This window comes from Dermacentor albipictus, chromosome 10 (assembly GCF_038994185.2).
Source record: "Dermacentor albipictus isolate Rhodes 1998 colony chromosome 10, USDA_Dalb.pri_finalv2, whole genome shotgun sequence".
NCBI classification, from domain to species: Eukaryota; Metazoa; Arthropoda; class Arachnida; order Ixodida; family Ixodidae; genus Dermacentor; species Dermacentor albipictus.
In genome coordinates, this window is record NC_091830.1 from 47,374,626 (window position 1) to 47,388,279 (window position 13,654).

Consider the following 13,654-nt stretch of genomic DNA (forward strand, 5'->3'; position numbering starts at 1 on the left):
ATATATATATATATATATATATATATATATATATATATATATATCTTATTTATTTATTTATTTGTGGGGTCATATAACACTGGTGAGGGTGCGTAATGCATATGGCATAACGCATTGGCAATCCGCCTCACGTTTCAGAAGGGCGACACTGCGATGAAGGCTTCATTTTAAATCAACTATTATATCGGAGGGATGTCGTACCATGAGCCGCCCGTCACCATCACGTCCGCACATTGTGCTCAATTGATCATTCGAACAACGAAGCAAAATACACCTAGAATTACGTAGAAGCCGAAGATAATAGAGCTCACTATCGGCTAAAGGTTTATTCCATAACAAGTGCATGTGAAAAAAATTAGAACACATGTGAAAAATAGAAATACATAGATCAGTGAGAACAACAAGACATCAATAGTCAATATTGGCCGGCAATGGGTGCGTACTTGTGATAACACAAATCCTGATTAGTGTGATCTCGGTCGTCAATGCCGTTAATTCATCGAATAGTTTATTTCCGATCTGTATTGTCATTGGGAAATGCAAAAAAGTTGTGCCTAGATGTTAATGATGATTATCTGCAATTCGTGAACGTCAACATAAGCTTTATATAATCTTTCAGACAGTATTCTGCGCTGCCGTAATTTGATTCCAGATTGTGGGCTTTAAGGTTTTAGGGCACTTTAAGAAACTGTCTCCCAGTTATAATCCAGCTATTATATAACAGATAGGAATAGTCCGCTTAAGGAAATGAACGAGCAGTATAGTCTCAAAATGGAAATAAGGAAACGTAAATTGTGCCTACTGCGATAGTACTTATGAGGGCACTCAAAGAAAATGGAAATACTGAAAATGGCCGCCCGGGAACGGGTTTCGTCAGGCATAACATTCACAGCGCATGCCTCTTTTATCTGAAATCTTCTCACACAATTGTTCATAGCGCAAAACAAAGCCAGTTCTCAAAACTGAAAGTGGCGTAATTTATCTGGCGTTGCTCTTTTATGGGCAGTGCAGTGACGGTCGTGCGATATCACTACGCCGCAGGCCCTACATTGCGTGTTAAAGCTTTTCAGGGTGCAGGAAACTTTGGTGCACCTGCGCACATCGCGTCCGCGTTGGCTTGACCCTCATGTTGCTAGAACACTATCTGAGAAGTTCAAGCCCAACGCCAAACCCCACTACCGCAGTCAGTATGTCGCCCTTTGGGCGATACTGCCACTTTTTTGGGGCCACTTCTAATTAGACTGTTACGAACATTTACCTCTTTAATACCTATAAATATGCCAAATATGTAAAGACCATTATTTAGGAAGGCTTGAAAACAGCAATTCAATTCCTCGCGGCCACAAACCTCTGGAGTTGCTGTTATTATATTCTCTAGTTCAATAGAAGGTTTGTAAATTATAATAACGACAATGGTGAAGCACTACTCGCTTGTAAGCCCGAACAGTGTTGCTCTCAAGTACGGACGCAATATAAATAATAGTATGGCCGTGTAACAGGCAGTTTCGGTCATATACCTGAGAGGTCAAATTGCTTCAAGGTGGCTTGCGTTCAAGACATGTTCATGCTAACCTGAGGCGGCAAATGTATACCTTCGCTGGGATTTCGGACAATTTTATTAAGGTACTTTGTTTACTACTGTAACAAATAGTCATGGGCTTATACGAAATGTTCTCCTGTATAGAAGGAATTTCGCGTCAATGCCAAGTAACCAGCTCGTCAAAGCTGCGGAACTGCCGAGTCAGGTGTCCAGCGCGTTTAGTTCTTTTGCATCTTAATTAGGACCGACAGTGCTGCGATGCTATAGGAGGCGCGGCATTGCGGTATCTTAATATATTTCACGAGCTTTCCTTTCAACAGCGGCAGAAAATTGGCTACGCAACAGACACCGCTTTCCAAAATTTCTTAAATGCAACCTAACATAGCGCTGACGCATCTGCTGTAAGTAGTGTAATTATGAAGGTGTTGAATATAGTAAATATAATCTGAAACAGCACGAAAAATCTGGAAATTTCAACCATTCCTTTGCCTTTGAGCTCATTTGCAGTGAGAGAAGCATTTTCACAGTGAAGACCACCATTGTTTTTTCGCTTAACGCCAATATGTTGGAAAAAACAATCACGTAGAAACAAGATGGGAAACTGGCGCTGTTAAAGCGGTTTGTTAGAAGGGAGGCAAAGGGTCGCAAAAATGTACTAACTTGAAATCATAATTAAAGAACAAAGATGTCAGAAAATTTTCAAAAATTAGTTAAAGTTGCGGTTTCATACAGAATGAATGATGTGGATTACGTAAATGGTGGGGGGGGCGACTTTTTCTTCTTTAAGAAGTACACCCATTTCATTCTGTATGATAGATGTTATATAATTCAAACTATGTACAGTGAGAGACTAACAGTCTCATACACCCCCGATATGTGGACAAAATTTATGTATTCCTTTGTTGACCAATGTTTAATGCTACGTTTGTTAAAGGCAGTTCATCACTTCAATATATAGATGTACTTGATTCAGATGAAATTAGGGCATGATGTCAATTTTCTCTTCTTTTGTCTGCTTTCAAAGTGATGTACCGTCATAGCCATTGTAACAAATTTCCAAAATTGGTGGAAAGCAGCCACATTTCTTTTTTTCAGTCCAAGTGCAACGCCCAAGTACGTATTTGCCTGAACTGACTACAGTATGGTATTTAGGATGACCTTTAAATTTTATGTCTCTTTACAAGATTATACATTCAGGCTTTTCTGTAAATTATTATTTAGGCCACAGGCAGGAAGGCAAATACTTGTTTAAAGGCTTGTTGCTTCTCAGGTTCGATGACTCCTTCTGAAGGTCGCACTTACGGATTACGTAACTCTAAGCCAAACCATGTACTACAGCTTTTGTCAACTTGAGTTCGGGGAAACGAATACATTGATTACTGTTGTTTACTGACCATATTAGCATACACTATTAAGAAAAATTACACCCTTTTTCCACACAACAATAATCGTCATCTGTCTTGTCCGCATTTATTTTCTTTAACGTGGTGATCACAGTACTTCCCAGTAACGAACGGTATGCGCGTTATCAGCATGACATAGCATTCCCGACAGGAAAGTAGCGGGTGCGGCGTTTTAAAAAAGGAAACGCAAACAAGACAGATGACGATTATCGTTGTGTCGCACATATACACCCCACAGGGTGTACCTTTGCTTAAGAGTGTAGTTGAAAGGTCAACCAACATTTCCAAGTGCGCACACTCTGCAGCCTGTGTAGCAATATTATTCTTTTTGTCTATGCCGATTTGTCCCACTTGGTGTTTGTAATAGATGAGAAAATCTTGCAGATAAACTATTTTTGTCATTTTTATCTCTGATGTTGCTGACAGATGTTTAGGTTTAAAGCACCGACAATACGTACGAGGTTGCCAGTATTAATTTTGCTCTCCTTAATATCTTTCAGAAACACAAATGAAACAAATTAGACAGCTTTAAAATAGTGAACGCTATGTAAAAAGTATTTGAATGGCGCTTGAGCTAAAGAATAAGCAATTTCTTAAAATGTAGAAAACGCTTGAGGCAGCGAGGAATTCATCAAAGCAAAATACTTGGACATGTGTAACATAGCAAGAAAGTAACCTAACAAGAAAACAAGCAATTGGTCATTTTAACAATCTGTTGCCGGATTGTGCGGCCAGAAACATTAACACAAATGACGAATGCGGGGAACAGAAATAAATACAGCGTGCAATTAAAAGCCCAGCATAAACCAAACCTACTAATAAAATGAAAACCACTTGTATATTCGGTGCTCAGTGAATTGCGTAACAAGGATCGAATCCCAGGCGTTAAAAATGCATGATGGTATGTTTCCAACAAACGGGTAGTTTTCGTATAAATTTCTCATTCTGCTATTATATTTGAGAAATGCGTGCACTTAACTCTACGTTCCGTGTAGTTAAGTGACAGCGATGTTGGCCACGGATTCTTTCAAATAAATTTAATATTGTGTGAGAGCAATAAACTGATAAAAGCAGTGAATGCGGTCATCGGAAAAATTAAAAGAAAAATGCACTCCTGTGAAATAACTTACTCGCAGAAGTGAAGGTGACGAAGCAGAAGCAGCTGAGGAATGTCATCTTCCCCACAGTCAGTAAAAATGCCATGTTTCTGAAATAAACATCCCAAACGTGATTCATTATTTCCTATTTTCGGATGAAATATTGAATTTCTTGGCGTTGTTGATTCCATACGGCCCTGAAGATAACATTCAGGATGACGCTTGACGCAAAAAGTGCTATGATCAACATTTGCGCTGAAAGCGGTTGAAAGGAAACACCTGAGATGACAAAATTTGATATGAGAGTGGGTGAAACAGCCCACTTGCCGCCCTGGCGCGCCAGGTAGTCCGTGAGGGGAGAGGGCATTGCCGGAACGCCACGTCACCCCTCCCCCCCTTCTCGCTATCGGAAGCCCGGCTCGCTCTTTCTCTCTCACCCCCACTGGGATTAGCTGCTGCGCGCATCTGCCGGCCTTAGTAGCCCCGCTGCTTCCTCGCTCTCTCGCCGTGCAGGACGTGGGTGGCATGCGGAGTTGGCACCGCAGTCTACTGCTACTTGCTGGCTCGGACAAGACGTGCCGCCATGGTACATTACTAGCAGTGCAAAACTTGAAGGGCCGCTCAGCAGCTTTCAACAGGACATAAATGCTTTCGCTTTCAAAACTCAAAGAAGAGCTTAGGTGTACTCGGATTGTTGTTTAGTTATTACCGTTGCTTAAGCAGGTACTATTAGGAGCCGACTTTAAGTTAATGCGTACTCATTAAAGTGATCAACTGCTAAAAAGGAAAAGTAGAAGTTCAGGATACAATATATTTCGTTTCCTATATTAAAAAGCTAAATAATTTGTTTCATGTGTTAAGTTGAAGTCACGATCAAAAATTTCTCAATTACTAAGTAGACAATGTGGTAATGAATGTAGTGTATTCGAATGAAACTGAATGCTCCGATTTAACAAGACAATTTACCTGCCTGTTCATTCTTTTGTGTGCACGAAAAGACCTGGAATGTTATAATAACGCTACAGGAGCTACTATTATTTTCCATGATATGCGAGGCTCAGTACCACCATGGGAAAATCTTGCAGGCTCACTGAATTTGGTGACGGCTACACTGGTGTTCTGATGTTGGCTAAGTATGATCGCGGGATTATGTGTTTTCAAGCAATATTGCAGTTGTGCTGAACACTTCTATAATCTACACACACTGATCAGCCATCTTAAAAGTGTTACAATATCGACTTTGATTGGTGTTTTCATCTGGATGTAAGTTCACCTATACTTCGTTTGAATTCTGAGCGTGCTTCAAGCAGTTTTCTGTGGCGATCTATATCTGTAATTACCTATCATATAACTACGTTTGTATCTGCGTTGTTTGTATGTAACTGTTTTCCCGCCTGGCTGGGCCACTGGGTAGTCCTTGGTCGAATAGGTAGCACATCGGGGTGCCGTTCTGGCAAACAGGAATCGAAAGCAAACATCGAACCAACTTAGGTTATTGAATATTTGGTAATGTTTGCATACGTGCCACTCTTCAACAAACCTCTTTCACGGTGACAAAGGTAAATATAGACATGGTAGTGCGTAGGTACCGCTGTACGAAGAAACTCTTTTACTCCGACTGAATGCACTGCGTATGTGCCACACGGTCTGTGCTGGTCTTCAATGAACTTCTTTCATATCAACTTTGTTCATTGATTAATTGCCAGCAGGTGTAGGCAGCTCTTCAATGAACTTCCCTGATGCCACAAAGACGACGACGCTAACGGAGTGCACGCGCTTAGTATGGGCTCCTTATATTTCAGACTCTTGTGGGCAAACAAGCCCCGCTGGACCCAAACTAACGTCGGAACCAGTTTCCGGAAGTAGCCAGCTACCGATGAAGACCAGTCCCGATGCAGGGACCCCGGACAAGGGTTTCTACGACCACAAGATTGCTAACCCTAACGAAACCCTAAGGAAATCAGCTCCTCTGTCTGGCCGATAAGCAGGTGCGCCGCAGCTACGAAGGTGCGCAGCGTCGCTCTCGACAGCCCGGCTCCCGAGGACTTCGCCTAACGACTCAGACCCCCGCGAGATCAAGTGAGCGCAGCCCCTCCCCTCGGTATGGAGGTAGTAGAAGTTGAAGGCACGGAAATGGCCCCCGAAGAAATTTCCCTTAATGCAGGATGGCTTGTCAGCCACCGTAAGCAACGAGAGACTACGCAGGCATCATCCCTAGTCATACACGGAACCCTCCGTGCACTAGCAAACCCATGCACCGGGCGTACTCAGCACTTCGCACTATGGCCACGAGCACCATGCACAGCAACCACGACTTCCTAAGAACGATATCAAGATCGTCATTTGGCCAAGAGACGGTTGAACGTGTCCAAACTAGGAGACGCCCAGATACGCGACTCAATACTACATATCATGGGCATTACAACCACAGAAGCAGAGTACGACATTTACCGCGCATGCGCGGATAATAACGTCATTGTAGTAGCATGCCAATCATGTCTAACGTCGAAAAATACTGCCGCATCCGCAGTGCCCCTATTGGAGCAGTCCGCTACGCTGCCACAGCATCTGCCACACCGCTGAAGGACTCAGCCAAAGGAGTTATGCATAACATCCCTTCATATGACACGGAAGAAGACATCACGAACTTCTCGTTTACAAGAAGAACACTACGATTTTACAGGCCCGACGCATGGCCAATACTAATTCAGTGCTCATCGTATTCGACGGAAAGCAAGCACCGCACCATGTCTACTACCACAGAGCAGAATACAAATGCTATATACATAACAAGCGCATCGAGATCTGCGATATCTGCGCGACCGCCGGCCACAGGGCCGATGTACGCCCCACTCCAACCCAGAAGAAATTCAATAGCTATGGCACAGTAATTCCACCGGCTGATCACCCCTGTCACCCTTGCTGCGAGCTCTGCGGCAAAGACCACGCCACTGGTGATAAGGCCTGCCATCACCGCTTCCAGACACCACACCTCCTACTCCAACGACGATGGGAAAGCCTACGACTGGAAGAGCAAGGAGCAGACCAGGAGACGGCGCCATCGACCTCTGCAAAGGTAGACTCAGCTATGCCAGCACTGAAGTCGACGCCCCAACCACGGGAGCCTGCTGCAACGCAGCAACTCACGAGGACGCAGTCAGTTTCGTGGACGTAGCTGCTCCCGAGGGTCAATCACAGGGACGCGGCCACTCCCGGAGCGGACCGGATTCAACACCAATGCAGCAGCAAGGAAACGGCAGCCTTATAGCGAGCACAGTTACAGTGCAAGACTCACCCTCCAAGGTTAGCTGGGCCAGCATTGTCCCCCACAAAGGTAACACCACACAACCTATAGCAACCACAGTGACCACAGTTAGTGACGCTACCATGCACAGCTTCATGTAGGAGCTGTGATCTTTACGTGCCCAGATACAAGACCTCAATACAGAAAACGCTAAGCTCAAATCACAACCCAAACACTTACCATCAAATGCAGACACCCTTCCTGTCCCTGCAATAGATTGCCCGCAAACCATTCAACAAGCTACCCCGCACCAACGCAAAGCTCTCGAACCAATCTCAAAAGTGGCAACACCAGCAAACACTTCAGAAGGAAATGTCAGCTATGAGGCCCTCACTCAAGTGAAACAGCGGATAGAACGCAACTGTAACAGACTGTAAGCTTGCCACACTGCTCGACACCTCCATTGCAAAGTCTATTCAACGCGTAATGGACATCATCGTTACTGCGAAACCCGAAACAGAACTACTGCTCAAAATTGAGCAAGCCTTTGCAGCATGAGAACAACAGCATCAGGAAAAAATGGACGACACGCGCAACGTGCTTCAAGTCATGGTCGCGACTCGGCTCAACATCAGAACACCCGTTTGACAAAATCGGAAAATACCCTACTCTGTCCCAGAGCAGGTCCCCTATAGAAGCCGTACTCGCGTCCCCACAAAGATGGCTACGAGTAATCCCGAACGAGTTAATTACTGCATTTGGCAGTGGAACTGTCGAGGCTTCCGACAATAGCGAGCACACTTAGAACAATAGATTACCTCTCTCGCACCACATACTTCCCCCAATATTATCTCATTACGAGAGACCGGATAACCGGCTAAGCGGTCGGTATACGTGGCATACACCGCAGTTTGCGATGATAACTGTAGGCCCCATGTGACCACACTAGTTGAGCGAAACATTCTTGTTTTCAGCATCCCACAGGCATTGATACAACAGCCCACATTCTCCTGGAGATCATTCCGTCTGCAAGGCCCACGCTACAGAACCTCTTCATCCGCAGTGTGTGCATCAGCTTCAAACAACAACATAGGTTTCTATGACCTTTCACCAAAAGCGGATCAAGTAGCCAGAGAAGCCCCCTGCTCATCGTAGGTGAGCTAAACGCCCCTGCGGTGGCATGGGAATACCCAATGGACCGTCGAAAGGGAATAGAACTATGGCTTGACCGACAGTATCTAGGTCTTACTCTTATCATGGATCCAACTTGTCCTACTCGTATGGGAAACAGTGTTAGCAGCGACACTACTCCGGACCTGACATTCACAAAAGAAATTCCACAGGCACACTGGATCAACTTACAAGGAAATTTGGGCAGTGACCACTATTTAATACAAATAACAGTTCGAGCTGGCCCGCGAAAGCCTAAGGGCCGTCATCTCCGCATAACGAATTGGGACGCTTTCCGGCGGGCCAGAGCCCTCACCTCTTTCTCCGGTACCCAATCCCCTTTGGAAGATTGGGTGGCATCCTTGCTATAAGATGCGAGCGAAGCGACTAAATTGGAGCCTGAGGAAGCCAATCTGCAGGTGGCAGATAGCAAGTTACTGCATATGTGGGAAGCCTCGCCCTTCTGTGAAGCAGATGCAAACACAACAAGCTCAACCGAACGCTCAGGAAATATATTAGTACTTTTGCCCTTCACACCGAAGACTATGCCCAACTTACTCGTCAAAATTGGCATAGAACATGCGACAGCATGAAGTGGCAACGAAACCTGCACAAAACGTGGAATATACTTCGTTGCCTCCGCGATCCGGCCAAAAGCAAGAGCACGCAGTAGCACAACTTGCAAAAGATTATTCACACCCATCCGGGCACGGATGCACAAATTCTTCGAGAGCTGATAGACCAATACGTGGAAGTTCAACCTACTACACCCGCTCCAGCATACACTGGCACCGCTAACAACCACCTGGACGCGCCCATACAAGCAGCAGAAGTATATGAAGCCATCCTCACTCTCCGCCCTAACTCGACCCCGGGACCTGATGGCATTACTAATAAAATGCTTCGCAACCTGGATGAGATGAGATGAGATGAGGATGAGCCCTAACAGTTTATTTTAACGCGTACTGGGAAAGTGGAAACCTCCCCTCACAATGGAAAGAAGCCAAAATCATTATAATTCCCAAACTAGGGAAGCGCCTCCTACCCCAAAAGCTCCGCCCTATATCCCTTACTTCATGTGTTGGAAAGATCCCCGAACACGTCATCCTCACAGGCCCACACAGACATATGAAAGACAATGACCTCTTCCCAATACCATGGTTGCCTTCCGCCCTAAATTTCTGTTCAAGATATGATCCAGCTCAAGCACCAAATTATGGATGGCGATAAAAGCTCCATGCTGGACACCAGATCCCTCTTGGGGTTAGACCTACCAAGGCCTTCGATAACGTCGCGCATGAGGCCATACTGAGCCAACTGACATAACTCCAGGTTGGACACTGAACATAAAACTACGTCAAGAAATTCCTTACACGTCGCACGGCCACCATTACTATCGGAGGGTTGCAGTCACCAATTATTCACTTCGGCAGCAAAGGCACGCCACAAGGATCAGTTCTGTCCCGTTTACTGTTTAACGTGACGTTGCTCGGACTACCGCCCGCATTAGCTAGCATTCCCAACCTCAAGCATAGCCTCTACGCAGACTATATCGCCTTGTGGGTCACCGGGGGCAGCGACGGGGACATCCAAGAAATGCTGCAACAAGCCATCAACGAGGTCGTTGCATACGTAGAACCGCGTGGCCTGGAGTGCTCCTCATAGAAATCGAAGCTCCTCCTGTACAAGCCTTATTCTGGACGTCGACGTCCCGACCCTCACCGCCCCCGCCCCACCCCGAGATAGAACTCCACGTGCATCAGCAAGCCATACCTACTGAACCTAGCATCAGTATCGTTGGCTTACGCATCCAATGAACAGCAGAAACACGTAGATACTCAAGGAATTAGATACTCATGTACACCAAACCATTCGCCTCAATGCACGCGTAACGAATCGACATCATGGCATGAATGAAAACAACCTTATATGCCTGGTAACCACCTACGCCCTGAGCAGGTGCACCTATGTCGCCCCGTACCTTAGCCTCAATGCAACTGACAAGCTCAAACTCAATACCACAATTAAGAGGACCTATAAACAAGCCCTACATCTTCCCATCTCCACCTCTAACGAGAAACTGGACGCCCTGCCCATTTACAACACCATAGACGAGGTTATTGAAGCGCAGTGTATTAGCCAATACGAACGACTCGCCAATTCCATCTCTGGCAGGCACATTCTAGGCATCCTGGGCATAACTTACACCACTCAATTCGGACCAAAGTACCCGTCCCTCCAAACATTCGCGCTTTGCTAGTTATCCTACCCATACCTCGCACTATGCTCCCTGAACACAATCCGGAGCGACGGGCAGAATGAGCTAAACGACAATAAAAGCGCTACCACCAAGCCTCTTACATAGCCTACGTGGACAGAGCGGAATACCCCAACCAAAATGCCATGGCGGTCTTCGCCGTCACGGACTCGCAGCACCACCTCGCCGTAGCCGCATCAATACTCACCACGCAAGCCGAAAAAGGAGAAGAAACAGCCATCGCTTTCACCTACAGGGCCACCAATGCACACAGCATCATCAACGATTCAAAAACAGCCATTCCCAATTACACAAAAGGGCTGACGGCTCCCCAAGCGCAGAAGATACTCTCTTGCACTCCTCCCTCAAGGCAACGCCGCTTCCAGATCATCTGAGCCCCTGGTCACTCGGGTCTGGCTGGAAGCGAAGCCGCCCACGATGGCACCCGAGCTGTAGCACAACGGGTGCATCATCCTTCTTCTGAGTCTTTCGTTCCTGACCAGCCCTCTGTTCTGCATCGCGGTCACGCGCGGCACCCAATGGTCACGTTATGAGAAATCCTTCTCCACTACAGCAGAGAGCGGTTATGCTACCCCCAGCACAGAAAACACTGAATAAATCTAAATCCACCACTTGGCGACTACTTAAGACGCGAACTTTCCCGAACACCGTGCTATACAACCGTATTTACCCCGATGCGTACTCCCGACTCTGCAAAGCGTGCAAGGCCCACGCTGACCTCAATCACATTATCTGACAATGTCCTAAAGCCTCACCCACCAGCACCTACCGCGCTAACACTACACGCATCATAACTACGGCCAAGCAGTGGGAGACTTTGCTGCTCAGCTTGGAGCCAGAGGAGCAGCTCTGGCTCGTGCGGATGGCCGACTACCCCATCAAGGACATAACAGTTTTCTGTCTCTCTATCTGACGCAAATTTGGGTATGTGCCTTTGCGATTGTGCCCAACATTTCTCCGATGCTGAGCGGAATCTAATCCACGTCACAAGGGTTCATTATGAACAGCAACCCGACGCATTAGCAGGCTGCGCCAAAGATCTAGGTATGTGCCGCTTTTCCTTCAACGCCTTTCACGCAAACGCTTTAGAAAACTGTGCCATGGATCCACTGGGTATGAGTTACTTTTCAGTGAACCTCTCACGAAGTTTGGTCAATATTAGCCTTTGAGTGTACGGCAAGTAAGGGAAAGTTTCTCTGATTTCCAAGCAAAGGGCAAGACACGCATCGCAGCTCAGAGGCCCATGCTGACTTCTTGGCAGGGCAACGACATGGCGCAGCGTGTAGAGAAAGAAGCGTGAGAGGAGCCCAGTTACCGCGTGACGCGTTTCTCAGCGTTTGGCACGCACCGGCGCGCCCAGTACTTAGGTGGATACGTACTGGCTTTGCAGTGCCGGGGCTATGTGGCACCGAATGTTCTTAGGGAAGAGCTATACAGGAATCACGCTGCATGAAAGATTTCATATGTAACTCGTTTTGATCGTGGCAATATGTTCTATGCTACAGTTATTTAATGGTAAACGCATTACCATCCAGAGTCAACGTGAAATCGGTTCCGCCGAGTTTTCTTGCATTTCACTTCAATTCAGATGCCACCGCTGTCATCGGTATCGAACCCGCCAGCTTGACCTCAGCAGCGCAAGCCCATAGCCATTACGCTCTATTGACGAGATAGGCGACATCTCTAGATCCTACGAGAGTTTTCTGCAAGAAAGCATAAGTACTTACTGGTCGCGTATCTGGAACCAGGAATACGACTTGCAAGTCGGTACAAAGCTGCGTTGTTTAATACCAAGTCGAGGAATGCAAATTCGCCAATGCAAATGGGAGAGGTGGTTGTCAAAAAAAGCGCATAACAAATCGAAGTCGTGAAACTACTACAACGGCTAACAGATAACGATAATGAGTACATTTTACCCGCAACACTCTTGAAATGACGTGCGGGGTATGATGGATGAGCACATTAGAGCAGTGTTGCTGCTTTGGCTCTCGAGCGTCACATCCCATGCTGACGTCCCAAAGCACAGAGCGAGACCTCTGCTGTCTCAGCCCATATATGGTTTTGCGCAACAACATTAGGCAGCGAAGCCGCAGTCAGTTCAAACAGCAGCCACGACAGCGCGGCGGTGCACGTTGGCCAAAAAATGAATTCTTGATTTTTATGTGCTAGAACAACACTCTAATTATGAGGTATGCTGTAGTGGAGGATGTAGATCAATTTTGACTGTACTGTGGCTCTTTACCTGCACCCAATGCACGCCACACACACGTTTTCGCCTTTCGCCTGCAATGAAAGACTGCCACCGGGGCGGAATTTGATCCCGTGACCTCGTGCTTAGCAGAGGAATGACAAAATTGATTAACAAAGTAGCCTACAAGGAAAGTTACTCATCCTGTTTTCAACAAAACTTTCACAGAAAATGGAGACAGATACAGTCAACGTATTTCCGTCGCTAACAGACATCAAGAGCATACGTGAATCGTCGACTATTTCCTCTTGCACTAAGATTTCAAACCATCATCGGCGTAGCCGTTCGCAGCGGTGGTGGTCGCGGTAGTAACCGTAGCGGTAATATTAATGTTAATACGACAGGCCTCAAAAGGAAATGCCGTTCATTGCGAAAAGCCCCGGAATAGCCTCGCGACCCCCGCCACCCCGGATCCTATCAAGGACAGAATAATGTTTTATCTCTTTCCAAGCCCATGCTGTTCGAGGCAAGGCCTATACCCGAAAAACATCTCACTTGAGTAATCCGAAGTCAAGCGGCTCCCAGGATTCGATGGACATACCTCCAAGCCAGGCTGCGCAGCCAGCACCTCGACAGCGGCACTACTCTCACGACCGCTTCAAGAAAGGCAATCCCCGGATTATAGCGCCTGGAAAGGCTCCGTAAGCCAACTTGATTGCATGTGGCACAGCACG

The 13,654-nt window shown here is 46.5% G+C and overlaps 1 protein-coding gene across 4 annotated transcripts in view; it reads right to left on the reverse strand.

Annotated features, from left to right (window-relative positions):
* The window catches only part of LOC139050731 (uncharacterized), a 123,332-nt gene that overhangs the window by 53,835 nt on the left and 55,843 nt on the right, over window positions 1-13,654 (reverse strand). For 3 of the 4 annotated variants that reach the window (XR_011509057.1, XR_011509056.1, XM_070527415.1), the window contains exon 2: window positions 4,074-4,150. The exons of the other annotated variant lie outside the window; for it this stretch is intronic. Coding sequence is in view for 1 of the 3 variants with exons in the window: in XM_070527415.1 (XP_070383516.1) it covers window positions 4,074-4,146 (73 nt within the window). In the remaining 2 variants the exon portion in view is untranslated. The remainder of the gene's footprint in view (window positions 1-4,073; window positions 4,151-13,654) is intronic. 4 annotated transcript variants of the gene reach the window in all.